Source organism: Schistocerca americana, chromosome 4, assembly GCF_021461395.2.
Source record: "Schistocerca americana isolate TAMUIC-IGC-003095 chromosome 4, iqSchAmer2.1, whole genome shotgun sequence".
NCBI lineage: Eukaryota > Metazoa > Arthropoda > Insecta > Orthoptera > Acrididae > Schistocerca > Schistocerca americana.
The window spans coordinates 647,303,427-647,316,530 of record NC_060122.1 but is presented as its reverse complement, the minus strand read 5'-3'; the positions used below and the strand labels follow the sequence as shown (position 1 = coordinate 647,316,530).

The following is a 13,104-nucleotide window of genomic DNA, read 5'->3' as shown; positions in this document are numbered from 1 at the left end:
AAAGCCTACGTAATCACATCTGCCAGCAATGATGTACGGTGGCTACATTCCTGCCAAGTCGTTCTACAGCAGAAGGAACATCCAGCTTCTTGTAGCCTTACTATACGACCTCATTGACAATGGCGTGTTTGTCTCGTTAAAGGCAGTCCCGACTGATATCACCTCATTACGTCCAATCTCAAAGGTAACCAATGCTCACGACCGTTATAGCGTGTATTTAAAGCGCACCTTATTTGCATCCTTATAATGGCGCTACTAGCGCTGTTTTTATGTGACTGGCAGGAAATCTGAATAGACATTATCTTTCAGATTTAGAAACATGGCTACTAGCTTCCGTTTACGTCGCACAACTCCTTGCTGTTGCGATGTTTTTCCGTCAGTACACATTTCTTTTTATTTTAGCTAACGTTGCCAAGGTCTTGTGCTGCTCTTGCGCTGCACTTGTTACCACAGGCTTTCCCCGTGCGTGTGTGCAGGTGTCGTTCCTGAAGCTGGTGCTGCCGCTGGCGCGCCAGCTGGGCGCCACTGGCGTGCTGCTGGAGTGGGAGGACATGTTCCCGTGGGAGGGCGCGCTCCGGCCGCTGGCCGCGGCCAACTGCTACTCGCCGCAGGAGGTGCAGGCGCTGCTGCGCGCCGCCGAGGCCTCGCAGCTGGAGGTGATTCCGCTGGTGCAGACCTTCGGTCACGTCGAGTTCGCGCTCAAGCACCGCGAGTTCGAGGGCCTGCGCGAGGTGCCAGAGTCCGCACAGGCGCTCTGCCCCTCGCTCAACGCCTCGCTCGACTTCGTCGAGAAGCTCATCGACCAGGTCAGTACGCACCTCCTGTTGGAGCACTCTCCGTCGCCATATTGAATTTTACTAGCGTCCTATTCACCACTAAGGAATCCACCGTAGCTACCGTCGTGCATCTGTAGTTCTTACTCCACGAAAGAACTTTACCCTTGTTCCTTCGCAGGTCGGGAAAGGGTCGTGTTTTTACGTGTGAACTCAACGTCAGTACCAGACGCCTACGCATTAAGAGAAAAAGGGGCAGTACTATGGAACTATCCAAATGGAACGGAAATCGGTAGATACGATGTAGATGTGCAGGCAATCAAAGGACTGCAATTTTAGAAAAATTTGATGATTTATTCAAGAGAAAGAGCTTCACAGACTGAGAAAGTCTATAGCACATTGGTCTATCTCTGGCCCTTATGCATGCAGTTATTCGACTTGGCGTTGCCGGCCGTTGTGGCCGAGCCGTTCTAGGCGCTTCAGTCCAGAACAGCGCTGCTGCTGCGTACGCAGGTTCGAATCCTGCCTCTGGCATGGATTTGTATGATGTCCTTAGGTTAGTTAGGTTTAAGTAGTTCTAAGTCTAGGGGACCGATGACCTCAGATGTTAGGTCCCATAGTTCTCAGAGCCATTTGAGCTTGGCGTTAATTACGTTGTTGGATGTCATTCTGGGGCAAATTTTGCCCAGTTGGCGCGGTAGATCGTCAAAATTGCCACGTGGATGGAGCGCCCTTCACATTGTTGTTGTTGTGGTCTTCAGTCCTGAGACTGGTTTGATGCAGCTCTCCATGCTACTCTATCCTGTGCAAGCTTCTTCATCTCCCAGTACCTACTGCAACATACATCCTTCTGAATCTGCTTAGTGTATTCACCTCTTGGTCTCCCTCTACGATTTTTACCCTCCACGCTGCCCTCCAATACTAAATTGGTGATCCCTTGATGCCTCAGAACATGTCCTACCAACCGATCCCTTCTTCTGGTCAAGTTGTGCCACAAACTTCTCTTCTCCCCAATCCTATTCAATACTTCCTCATTAGTTATGTGATGTACCCATCTAATCTTCAGCATTCTTCTGTAGCACCACATTTCGAAAGCTTCTATTCTCTTCTTGTCCAAACTATTTATCGTCCATGTTTCACTTTCATACATGGCTACACTCCATACGAATACTTTCAGAAATGACTTCCTGACACTTCCATCAATACTGGTTGTTAACAAATTTCTCTTCTTCAGAAACGCCCTTCACATAATGAACAAAAAGTTCTCGATTGGGGTAGATCAGGAGACCTTGCTGACCAAGGTAGGGTTTGGCAAGCACGAAGACAAGCAGTAAAAACTCTCACCGCGGGCGGGCGTTATATTGCTAAATGTAAGCCTTGGATGGCGGACCATCAAGTACAACAAAACGGGGTGCCGCAGATGACAACCACTTTGATTGTCATGCTATGAAATGAAGTTGCAACCCAGGCCATTACTCCTAATTGTCTGGCCGTACGACTTGCGAGAGCCCAGTTGGTACTCCACCGCTGCCATTTTCATCTCTAGACATATCTTCGCCCGTTATCGGCGTTCAGTTCCAAGCAGGACTCACCACTTAAGACAGTTATACTCCAGTCAATGAAACTCCAGGCCGAATGTGCCCGATACCACTGCAAATGGGCTTGTTGGTGTACAGATGTCGATATCAGTGCGCGCAAGGGTCGCTGCGAGCTCAGCTCACTTTCTTTGAGCCACCTATTAATGGTCCTTGTGGTCACTGAAACACCAGTTGCACGTCGGATCGATGATTGTGGCGAATCCGGAGCTCTGAATGTCTCCTTGACCATTGAACGGTCCTCATTTCTGCCATCTCTCTATGTCTACCGCTTCCTACTTTGCATTCGGCCACAGTTCTCCAACTCGTGCCAGCATCGTCGGATAGTGGCATCGCTCCTATTGAAATGTTGAACGATTTGCCGATTACTCCAAGTGACTTCTTTGAGCCCAACTACAAGTCCTCTCTCAAATGTTGACATCTGTGTATATTGTTCACGCACCCGTCTGCGATGCATAGTTGCTGTCCAACTGAGTACATAGAATTAAATTTGGGAAAACTTTATGCAGTGGTATCGACGTATCCCCTGTTTACTACCCTTGGCAGGTGCGCAGTGAAATTGCGCTGTAGCGTCACACATTCGTTCATCGGCCGCCAAAATTTACAGTTTTTCTTTGAGACCTAAATAAGTATCAATAATCAATATGTGAACAGTTCGCATAACTATTTCGGTGCGCCGCTTTTTTTTATGGTACCTTTAATGAAACATATCTCCCACAACAGCATTTTAACTGGTAGTGACTCAGTCTCTAGCCCATGTGTGGATGTTAATTCGAGGTTGAAATTCTGACAGGACATATGACAAGAGGACGCATAATAAACGACACGATTCTCGAAACACAGCTTCACATATCAGACAGGGACGAGCATCAACACATTCAAGAAGAGACGACCGTACCCAAAACAACATTGACACTACACTGGCAAACAACAAACAGCTCACACACTTCATCACTTGGACAGTTGATGTCAACGTGACAACAAGTGACCACAACATAATAACCTCCGATCTGAAACAAGGCAGCAAGGTGGTACACGAATCAAAACCAAATCACTACCTCTTTCACAGAGCAGATTGAAACAGGCCTCAATAAATTGTACAAAACTGCGACCTGAATATTATTAGGGGAAGTACAGATTATGATATAATCTGAGCAAAGTATACAGCACGCACGAAAACAAACGTAAATCAGAAAAAAAACATTTAACTCTTCAGGCTTTCCCGGCGACATCTTGACATGTGGAATAAATGGGTCTACTGCCGGATGTTAGTGTCGCTCTGGTACAATATTTCGGCCACGTAACTCGTTGCCTTCTTCAGGTGCTACCTGAGACAGTAGCACCTGAAGAAGGCAACGAGTCACGTGGCCGAAATATTGTGCAGAGCGACACAAACATCCGGCAGTAGACCCGATTATTCCACGTGTCAGGAAACAACATCATGGACAGACGATCCCACAAGACTAAAAAGGGACATTTGAACGAAATTAAAATTATACGAGAGAGCCTGAACGCATGATACTTGATACACATCGGCTGGCCAAGAACCATCAAACGGACACTTTTTGACAGCAAAAAACGTCACAGGAACCAGACGGTGGACACACATACAGAAAAGATCATTTTGTCGGAACCATACAAGATAATAGCCGAAAAAATTTTAACCCCATTATTTATTGGTGCGCTCTGGCCGAATGGCGGTATAATTTCTGATGAATAACTTCCTCTCCGATGATGTCATTGACTCAGACATACAACAACGAACGGACGCGGAGAAGATCTATTTACTACGTACAACACAGCTACAGTCACTTGCCCGTGTGCGCATGAGGAAGTTGTGGTAGCTGTAACGGATATAGAGAACAAAACAGCACCGGGTCCAAACGGGTTCCATACAGACGTAATCAAAAGAATAGCACTATGGATCACCTCATACTTCACAGAACTAATAATCGACGTCTTGAAGCTAGACAGGGAACCTATAGTTAGAAAAACCTGTAATGCATTAATCATCTAAAAATTGGTGTACAGAGGTCCTTCAGACCCAAAAACATAGTGACCAGTTTGACGTGCAGTGTTTCAGAAGTCACGACAATTAGAGGTATTTCGGTCCCTGTAGAGTAGTAGATTAGCTGGTGGACAATCTGAAAGTAATTGAAAGAATTACCAAGAGTTGCCCTCAGGGGTCGAGCTGTAGACTTACCTTATAGGACATAACTGTTGAACGCCTCCTGTACCTACTGGATGGGGATAATAGTAGAGATGGACTGTTCGCGTTTGCATATGACGTACTAGTGGTAGTATCTACAAACAACACAGCTCGGCTAGAAGAGAAAGCAGTGGCACACTAAACACAATCTCTCGATGGTACAGCGCAAACAAACTCTGATTTGTCGTGACCGAAACAACATACACATTACTGAAGGGTCGACTGGGAAGGGATTCTTCTGTCAAAAGTGGGGACACAAACGTAAAAAGAGCAATGTTACACACTATGTGAGAGTGAACGTCGATCAACGATTAAATTTTCATGAACACATAGTAAGAACTACACACAGAGTAGCAAAAATACCGCATAAACTTGTAAAATTAAACTAAGGCAAATACAGACTACTTTTATCAATTACTCTAACGTACCACTGGGCACTATTCGAAGCAGTACTTTATTTTGCAGCCGGTATATGGGCAAACCGACCAATGCTCGTCACAAACAGGACAGCAATTAGAAGTGGGCCAAGGAGCGTCCTGCTTAAACTGCCAGGAGTGTTCAGTAATACATCAGTAATGCCACTGTGAATGGTCCTTGGAATATACCCGACTGGTATTACTGTCAGACACCGGGTTGCAACATACTGATGAAATATGGATGGAATAGACTAGGTCAGACTGTTAATCGATGTATACATTAACAACAAGCACCAGTTTAATCTCTGGCAAGATCAGCGATAAGGGAGACAAACTCTATAAATTTTTTCACAACATTTTGGAGCGCTTGAAACTAAGACAATTCAGTCCTAACCGCGGCGTGGTGCACTTCTCAACCGGACTTTGACCTTTTCTCACGTATTTAAACAGAATGAGTTTAACCCAGGCACCTAATGGCGCATGTAGGGAAATTAGATACCTCAGGATACACAACCCTATTCAACGAGAATTACAGAAACATCATAGGCACATCACATATATATAACATACCCAGGGAATTCCAGATATGCAGAGCTATTAGGTACGTTGATCAATGGAAGCATCTAAACAAATTAGCTGACGCAATTTACAAAGCAACTTACAAACCATGAAAGGAGTATACTGGGGCACAGTTGTATGTGGCACCAGAATAAGATAAGAATATTAATAAATTAAAGTGAAACTAGTATGCTATAAACGATGAATGTCTGTGATAAGCTTGGTAATGCGGATTGCTGACTGTGCACGACCACAGAGCCATAGATACTGTACTGCATTGTTGGGGTAAAGAGCGCTTGGCGCACAGTTGTAGATAGCTGTCTGTGAGGGAAAGACGATGGAGTAGGAAGTCTTTGGCGTGTGCTGTGTGAAGATTAATGTAGATATGTCAATATTGTTGAACATGGAAGCAGAAGTCTACATGCAAGTAAGATAAGGATATTCAATAATTATGATTTCTGTTTTTGCTAGCGCGTTAGTAGAGATGAGTTGGCTGATAATTTGTAATGGTTGGGTAACCCCAGAATGTACTAAAAAGGGTAGTTAGATATTTCATTTTTGTAATGCTTTTAAGATTTGTTAACGGAGCTATGTGTAATTTGATGATTTGCATTAATGTGGGATTAATGAAGTTAGATAACACTTGCTGTTTAAATCTCATTGTTTGTGTATCAATTGTGAGTAATGTAACTTCATTTGTCAGATGTTTTTGAAAAGAGAAACTTAATTTGCTATATAATTTTGCTAAAAAAAACTGAGTGTTAGTAATTCACCAGTCCAGGTCATATATTTTTCAAAGAAGTTGGATTTTCTTAAATGTAACTTTCATGTACATTTCAAGTGCATTTCAAATATTATGGCCAGCATTGCACACTGCTGAGCCTGTAGTTATCATATTTATACTTTTTTTTATAACAGACCACAATATACGCATTCCACTTTTGCTGCTTTAGAGGTAAGACAATTTAATTTATTTGTTATGTGCACAGGGACCAAAGTTATTAGTTTTGAACAGGGGTTAGGATTCAGTGCTTAAGGGCTGAATGTATTTTGCAGTGACTGTATTTCTTTATTGGTATTGGGAGTTGCATTGCCCAATCGATTCGTGTGAAGTTTTGCTAACAATAACACAGAGTAAGCACACCACTTGCACTTACAAGGCGGAACACGACAATTCGAGTTCAATACTCTTTCCACAGATCACTCATTCAACGTAATCGTAATCTTTCTCTTTCTTTTTATTAAATAACGTTACAACAACACCGACGCACTAGCCCATGTAGAGAGAAAGTCCTTATGTAGGAAAACTACAGAATTCGTGGGGTGGAAAAAGAGGAAGAAGGCACTCAAATATTAACTGTTAACTCTAGACACTTTGACAACATAGGAGTATACTGCGTACAGCTACATTAGGTTGAATTGAGATCTGTCATTGTTACTGAAAGGTCACTGCAAGGCAGTAGTAAGATACTCTGCTCAAAAGAATTACGGGAACATAAGGGATTTTCGACGTAAGCCATACTCCATTGAGCAATAATGGAGGACTGGGTATGTTACCAAATTATACATTTGTCTTTCACAATTTAAGTACACAACAAAACATCGTCGTTCATTTACCTAACAAGGTCTGAAAATGTCTGATAGGTGTCGAAAACAAAGTGGAAACCGTCATTCATCCCGTCGTCTTCGGTGATTTTCATTGGGTCTTGAGAGCTTCAGTAACATGTATGCCTTCCATGAGCGTTTATCACCACCCGCCAACTACGTGCCATGCTCTGTGTAAGCCGAGAAATCACGCTGTCGGTGTTAAACCGAGCAGCAAGTGAAAGAAAAAGTCTCCAAGCTATTGCTCGACGTTACTTTTGTCACCCTGTGATATCTGCTATTAACGATTTTCTCCTTGACCTTAGTCTTACTACTTGCTCAGTTGTTTTTCCTTGGGTCGCCTGTCGTATGGGTGTCCCAGTGAAAGTACTGGACGACTATAACAATGATAAATAAAGTACCCTCCGGCTACAAGGATGGTTTTACAACTTTTTATTCCATTATCGCTCGCAGGACTTCACGCCTCATCTTCAGAAGTGCTTCAGTACACACATAATCGATGGTTTCAAGAAATAGAAGAAGACATAAAACAAGCAGGGATCAGTACTGAAATGATAAATGAAAGAAACAGATTCAGAAACAAAATTATGAACACGAAATTTAAATAAAAGAAACGAAGAAAATAGGCAAAATATGGACAGAGCAAATGAAACAGGAACACAGCCAAAGAACGAAGATATTTTCGGAAGAGAAAAAGCAGAAGGAAGCAAGAAAAAATGAATAAACATGTAATATTCAAGGTAATCACTGTCCTGGAGGCAAAAATGTGTAATAATGGGAAACAAAAATGTTCAAACGTGTGTGAAATCTTATGGGACTTAACTGCTAAGGTCATCAGTCCCTAACCTTACACACTACGTAACCTAAATTATTCTATGGACAAACGCACACACCCATGCCCGAGGGAGGACTCGAACCTCCGCCGGGACTAGCCGCACAGTCCAAGACTGCAGCGCCTAGACTGCTCGGCTAATCCCGCGCGGCAATAACGGGAAACAATAATGCTGTGGTGAACGGGAAGTTGTCGAAGTTGAGAGATTATGGGAGACTGCAAATGACTTCGACAAAATTTCTAGTTGGTGTGATCAATGGTACCTAGCTTTAAATAAAGAAAAACGCAAAATAATCCGAATGAGCTGGAAAAAGAAAACTCGTAATTTTCGGGTACACCGTTAGTAGCGTCCTGCTTGAGACAGTCACGTCATTTAATTATCTCGGCACAACGCTGCAGAGCGATATGAAATAGAAAGAGCATGTAAGGACTGCTGTAGGGAAGGGGAATGGTCGACTTCGGTTTATTGGGGGAATTTTAAGAAACTGCGGTTCATCTGTGAAGGAGCCCATGTATAGGACTCTAAAGTGAACTAATCTTGAGTACTGCTCGAGTGTTTGGGATCCCCACCAAGTCGGATTATGGAAGACATCAAAGCAATTCAGATTCGAGCTGCTAGATTTCTAGATTTGTCAGCGGTAGATTCGAACAACACGCAAGTTTTAAGGAGATGCTTCAGGAACTCAAATGGGAATTCCTGGAATGAAAGTGACGTGCTTTTCAAGGAATTTTATTGCAAAAATTTAGAGAACCGGAGTTTGAAGCTGACTGCTGAGCGATTCTATAGCCACCAAGATACATTGCGCGTAAGTATCCCGAAAATAAGATCGAGAAATTGTCGCTCACACGAGACATATAGTAGATTGTTCCTCGTACTGTTTGCAAGTGGAACAGGAAAGGAAGTGACTAGCATTGGTACAGGGCACCCTCCGCTACGCAGCTTGTTGTTGCTTACGAAATGTGTACGTAGATGTAGATGCTGTTCTAGATAATTCATTACGTTTGAGCTTAGAACATGTTTAAGAGTCTACAACAAAGATACAACGGAAAAGACTGATACGTTACGCATAATTACTGTTCATAAACGAAAAACAAAATTCACTTTACGAGAGCTTGTGTTAATACGGAACATATTTGCTGACTTTGTGTTAATAGCGAGTTTACTGAATCCCTTGCATGCAGAAAAGCAGTCAGCAGCGTGGTAACTGTAAATTCTCGCACGAATACGGCGTGAGGTAAAGGAGCAGCTCCGCCTCCATGACGTAAAAAGGTTCCCAGCTGCAGTCGATGTAGCCATAAATATTTTGTCGTCTTTTTGATCGATAAGAGCTTCACTTCTGGATTGGTCGGATCCGCTACCACCCGCATACCCCCCCCTCCCCCCCACTCAAATGTCAGCAACTGCTCGACAGCAGCGGACAACTGTAAGCGTGGCCATGTGTAACATTTCTGATAAAATTTCGGAATCTGAGCTCCATACGAGAAATAAAAATGGTAGTGTTACTAAAAATTATTATGACAATTTCGGATTAATTTGATGAGGTACTTTCAAATACAACCACAGTAGACCTTCATCACAGAAGTAACACCTTCTATAAGATATTTGTAAAAGGCACTATACTGAGGGTCTCCATTACTGACAAACCGAAATTTTTGAGAAATTTGACGAAACCTTTCCATTGCGTCTGTGCGTGACTGACCATCAAGTGTAGAGCAGAAGATTCATGGGTAAATCAGATAAGTAAGTGACCTGAGTATAAGAAATAAACAGAAATCAACAGCCAGTCACAAACTGCGTGACTGACGTATGACGCGTTGAGCGTTTTTGTTCTAAGTGGAGGGATTGTAGTTGCTGGTAAATATTCTCGGTTATTTCCTCGTGGTCCGTGAGAGTTCTTCCTTCCTGAAATTTCGGCCGGAGCTGCGGTGGACTGCTTCACAAGTGCTCCAAGCTCCTCTGACTCAATCGGCAAAACTCAGCGGGACGACAGGCACTTCTGCAGATACCCAACGCCGCTCTGGGTGGAACATCAGAAAAAAAAGTTCATCTAAGGTAATCGGCCGTGAAAGCCTTCATGGTATCATGAAGTGGGTATGTTGCTGTGTGAGTCCTGACGTAATGAAATTATCGTATCGCATTAGTGGCCGGCAGGCCCCACCTGGGGAAGTTCAGCCGCCGAGTTGCAAATTTTTTCGCGTAAGCCACATTGGACGACATGTGTGTCGATGATGGTGAAATGATGATGATAACAATACAACACACAGTCTCCGAGCGGTGAGTGTCTACGGTAAAAAGTTGTCGTTGAGTAATTGCACGAAGATACACCATGACTTGGAATTTTTATGTGGTGTGATGAGTGACAACTTGCTCTAAATGTAGAAAATTCTAAGTTAACGCAGATCCTATACTGGTTGGACTACTGGACAGTCATGTCGGGAGCGAGTGGTAGACTCTGGTTTATTGGGAGAATTTTAGGAAAGTGTAGCGTTACTATGAAGAAAACCGCGTTTAGGACATTAGTGTGACCAATTCTTGAGTACTGCTCAAGTGTTTGGGATTCCCACCAGGCCAGATTAAAGGAAGACATCGAGGCACTTCAGAGGCGAGCTGCTCGATTTCTTACCGATAGGTTCTATCAGCACGCTAGTATTACGGTAATGCTGCGTGAACTGAAATGTGAATCACTGGAGGAAAGATGACGTTCTATTCCTGAAACGCTATGGAGAAAGTTCAGAAAACTGGCATTTGCATCTAACTGCAGAAAGATTTTACTGCCTCCAACGTACATTTCGCCTAAGAACCACGAAGACAAATTACAGAAATTAAAGGCTCATACGGAGGTACGGAAACAGTTGTTTATTCGCCCACTCCATTTTCGAGTGGAACAGGAAAGGGAATTACTAATAGTGGTAGAAGATGCCTTTCTCCATGACCCGAACGGTGACTTACGAAGAATGTATGTAGATAAAGAATCATATGAAAGCGACGTACGTCGAGAATTGCGTTTTGAAGTAGATATTCAATGTTTATCCAACAAGAGGAGCGGTAACGATTTGAACTGGATGACATTCTGATATGTAAATTGGTATGAACGATATAAAAGTTATCTCTGCTTTCAAGAAATAACGGCATGTTTTAGCAAGATTAGGTCAGTGGCAAAATGAATACAATAGCGTGTCTCATCATTCCTGTGTTTCTAACAACGTAAAGGAAAAGTCCTTATATTTGCGCACAGTAACCTGTTACGGATATCTTAGTCATATACAGAACACGGTTTGTGGGGTAGTCAGCATACGGTAGTAGACGGAAGTGAAAGAATTCTATCTAGGAACCGAAATGATACAGGGTGGCCGAAGCTAGGAAGATACCAAAAGTAGTTTGGCAGAGGCAAAGAAACTATCTTCAACAAAAAGAGCTCTATTGGCTATCAGTATTTATATTTCATGCGTTTGAGCTGTATACATTTCTTGTTATTTCTCCCGCAATATTTATCTAAGTGAAAACAGTTCATGAATAGCCGGCCGGTGTGGCCGTGCGGTTAAAGGCGCTTCAGTCTGGAACCGCATGACCGCTACGGTCGCAGGTTCGAATCCTGCCTCGGGCATGGATGTGTGTGATGTCCTTAGGTTAGTTAGGTTTAATTAGTTCTGAGTTCTAGGCGACTGATGACCTCAGAAGTTGAGTCGCATAGTGCTCAGAGCCATTTAGTTCATGAATAGTTTTGTTTGTTGCGTGTACATATGACATTTGTCTAAAATATTTTTACACTCTGGAAACAGAAAAGCAATTTTTTACTGCAAATGGACTCCGGTTTTTTGTCTGTGTAGCAACCGTGATAGGAAAAGTATTAAACAGCATTGATCCACTCACACCATCTCTTGGCGACTACCGCCCCCCCCCCCCTCCAACAAAGAGTAAAATTAATTACTCAATTTTTGCGAGAGCCCGAGCTGAAAAATTATTTCGCTCCCCGTGCGTAGCAATACCATCTCTCTTTGTGAACTGGCGTGATGAATGTATGTGACAGGAACGACTAGGTGTCGTAGGTCTCTTGATTTGTTGTATAAGGCCATTGTAGCAGCAGTTACGATGGTCCAAGGTGTGGTAAGGGGTTGCACCTGACCAGGTTGATGAAGGTAATTGTCGAAAACTCGAGTTCTTCCTCCAGTTTAATATGGCAAGAAGGCCGACAATATTACACGCAGTCTTAGGGTTTGTGACTGAAATAACAAACTCATGTGAAGTATATCGCACTTTATCGAACTTCTTTATATATTGGTTTGTGACTGAGCCTACCACTGCTTGTTTAAAATCATGCATAAACACGAAAGCTTACCGAGTTGAAATAGCCCACTCTCAGTTTAGGGGAAGTACTGAAGTAAATCTTCTGAAGATTGCTTACAGGCAAGACTAACGCTGCGTAACTCAGTTGCTAGAAGAAAAGCAGCATTCAGGGACAGATCCATGGTTTGGTTCTGGCATAAGCCAGAATTTGTTACTGTCCCTCACTTCCTCCCCCCCCCCTCCCCCTCATCCAAATATGACTTGTTTCCTCCCCCAGTTTTAACGTGCCACAGATGTCTACGGTATTAATGATACTAAGGAATATACATGGTGGTACAAAATGAACGAATGGATTTTTGTTGCGTAGTTGAAGTACATACGCTCTCATTTGCAGAGACGATAGTTTAGCATAGCCTTCAGCTACGTCATTTGCTACGACCTAGCAAGGCGCCATATTGAGTAATTAGAATGAATTCTGAACAGACAATATTGTGAATCATGTACCGTCAAGAGCGACGTTCATCATTAATGGATTAAAGTTAAGTATCAAACTAATTACGTCAGCTTTCTGAATTCTAATTCCTTGTCATGTTCCAGACCTCACGTCAGTATAGTTCTTCCCTCCTCAGGCCAGCCTGCGTGAGCTAAAACGCGTGCATTTCGGCCTCCCTAGTAACACGGTGTTGGCTCTTCTGCCAACACACAACAACAATCAGTTGCGGTCAATGAATAATAAACAACACTGAGAAATATTCCGGCTGCGGTCCGTCGGCGTAAAAAGTTAAGTTTACTGCCGAAGGCCCGGCCTAGTGGCTGACACTGGCGCTTAGA

The 13,104-nt window shown here is 43.2% G+C and overlaps 1 protein-coding gene across 1 annotated transcript in view; it reads left to right on the top strand.

Annotated features, from left to right (window-relative positions):
* LOC124613672 (hexosaminidase D-like) overlaps positions 1–13,104 on the top strand; it is a 322,676-nt gene that overhangs the window by 173,073 nt on the left and 136,499 nt on the right. The window contains exon 5 of the mRNA XM_047142389.1: positions 477–806. Within this exon, the coding sequence (XP_046998345.1) occupies positions 477–806 (330 nt within the window). The remainder of the gene's footprint in view (positions 1–476; positions 807–13,104) is intronic.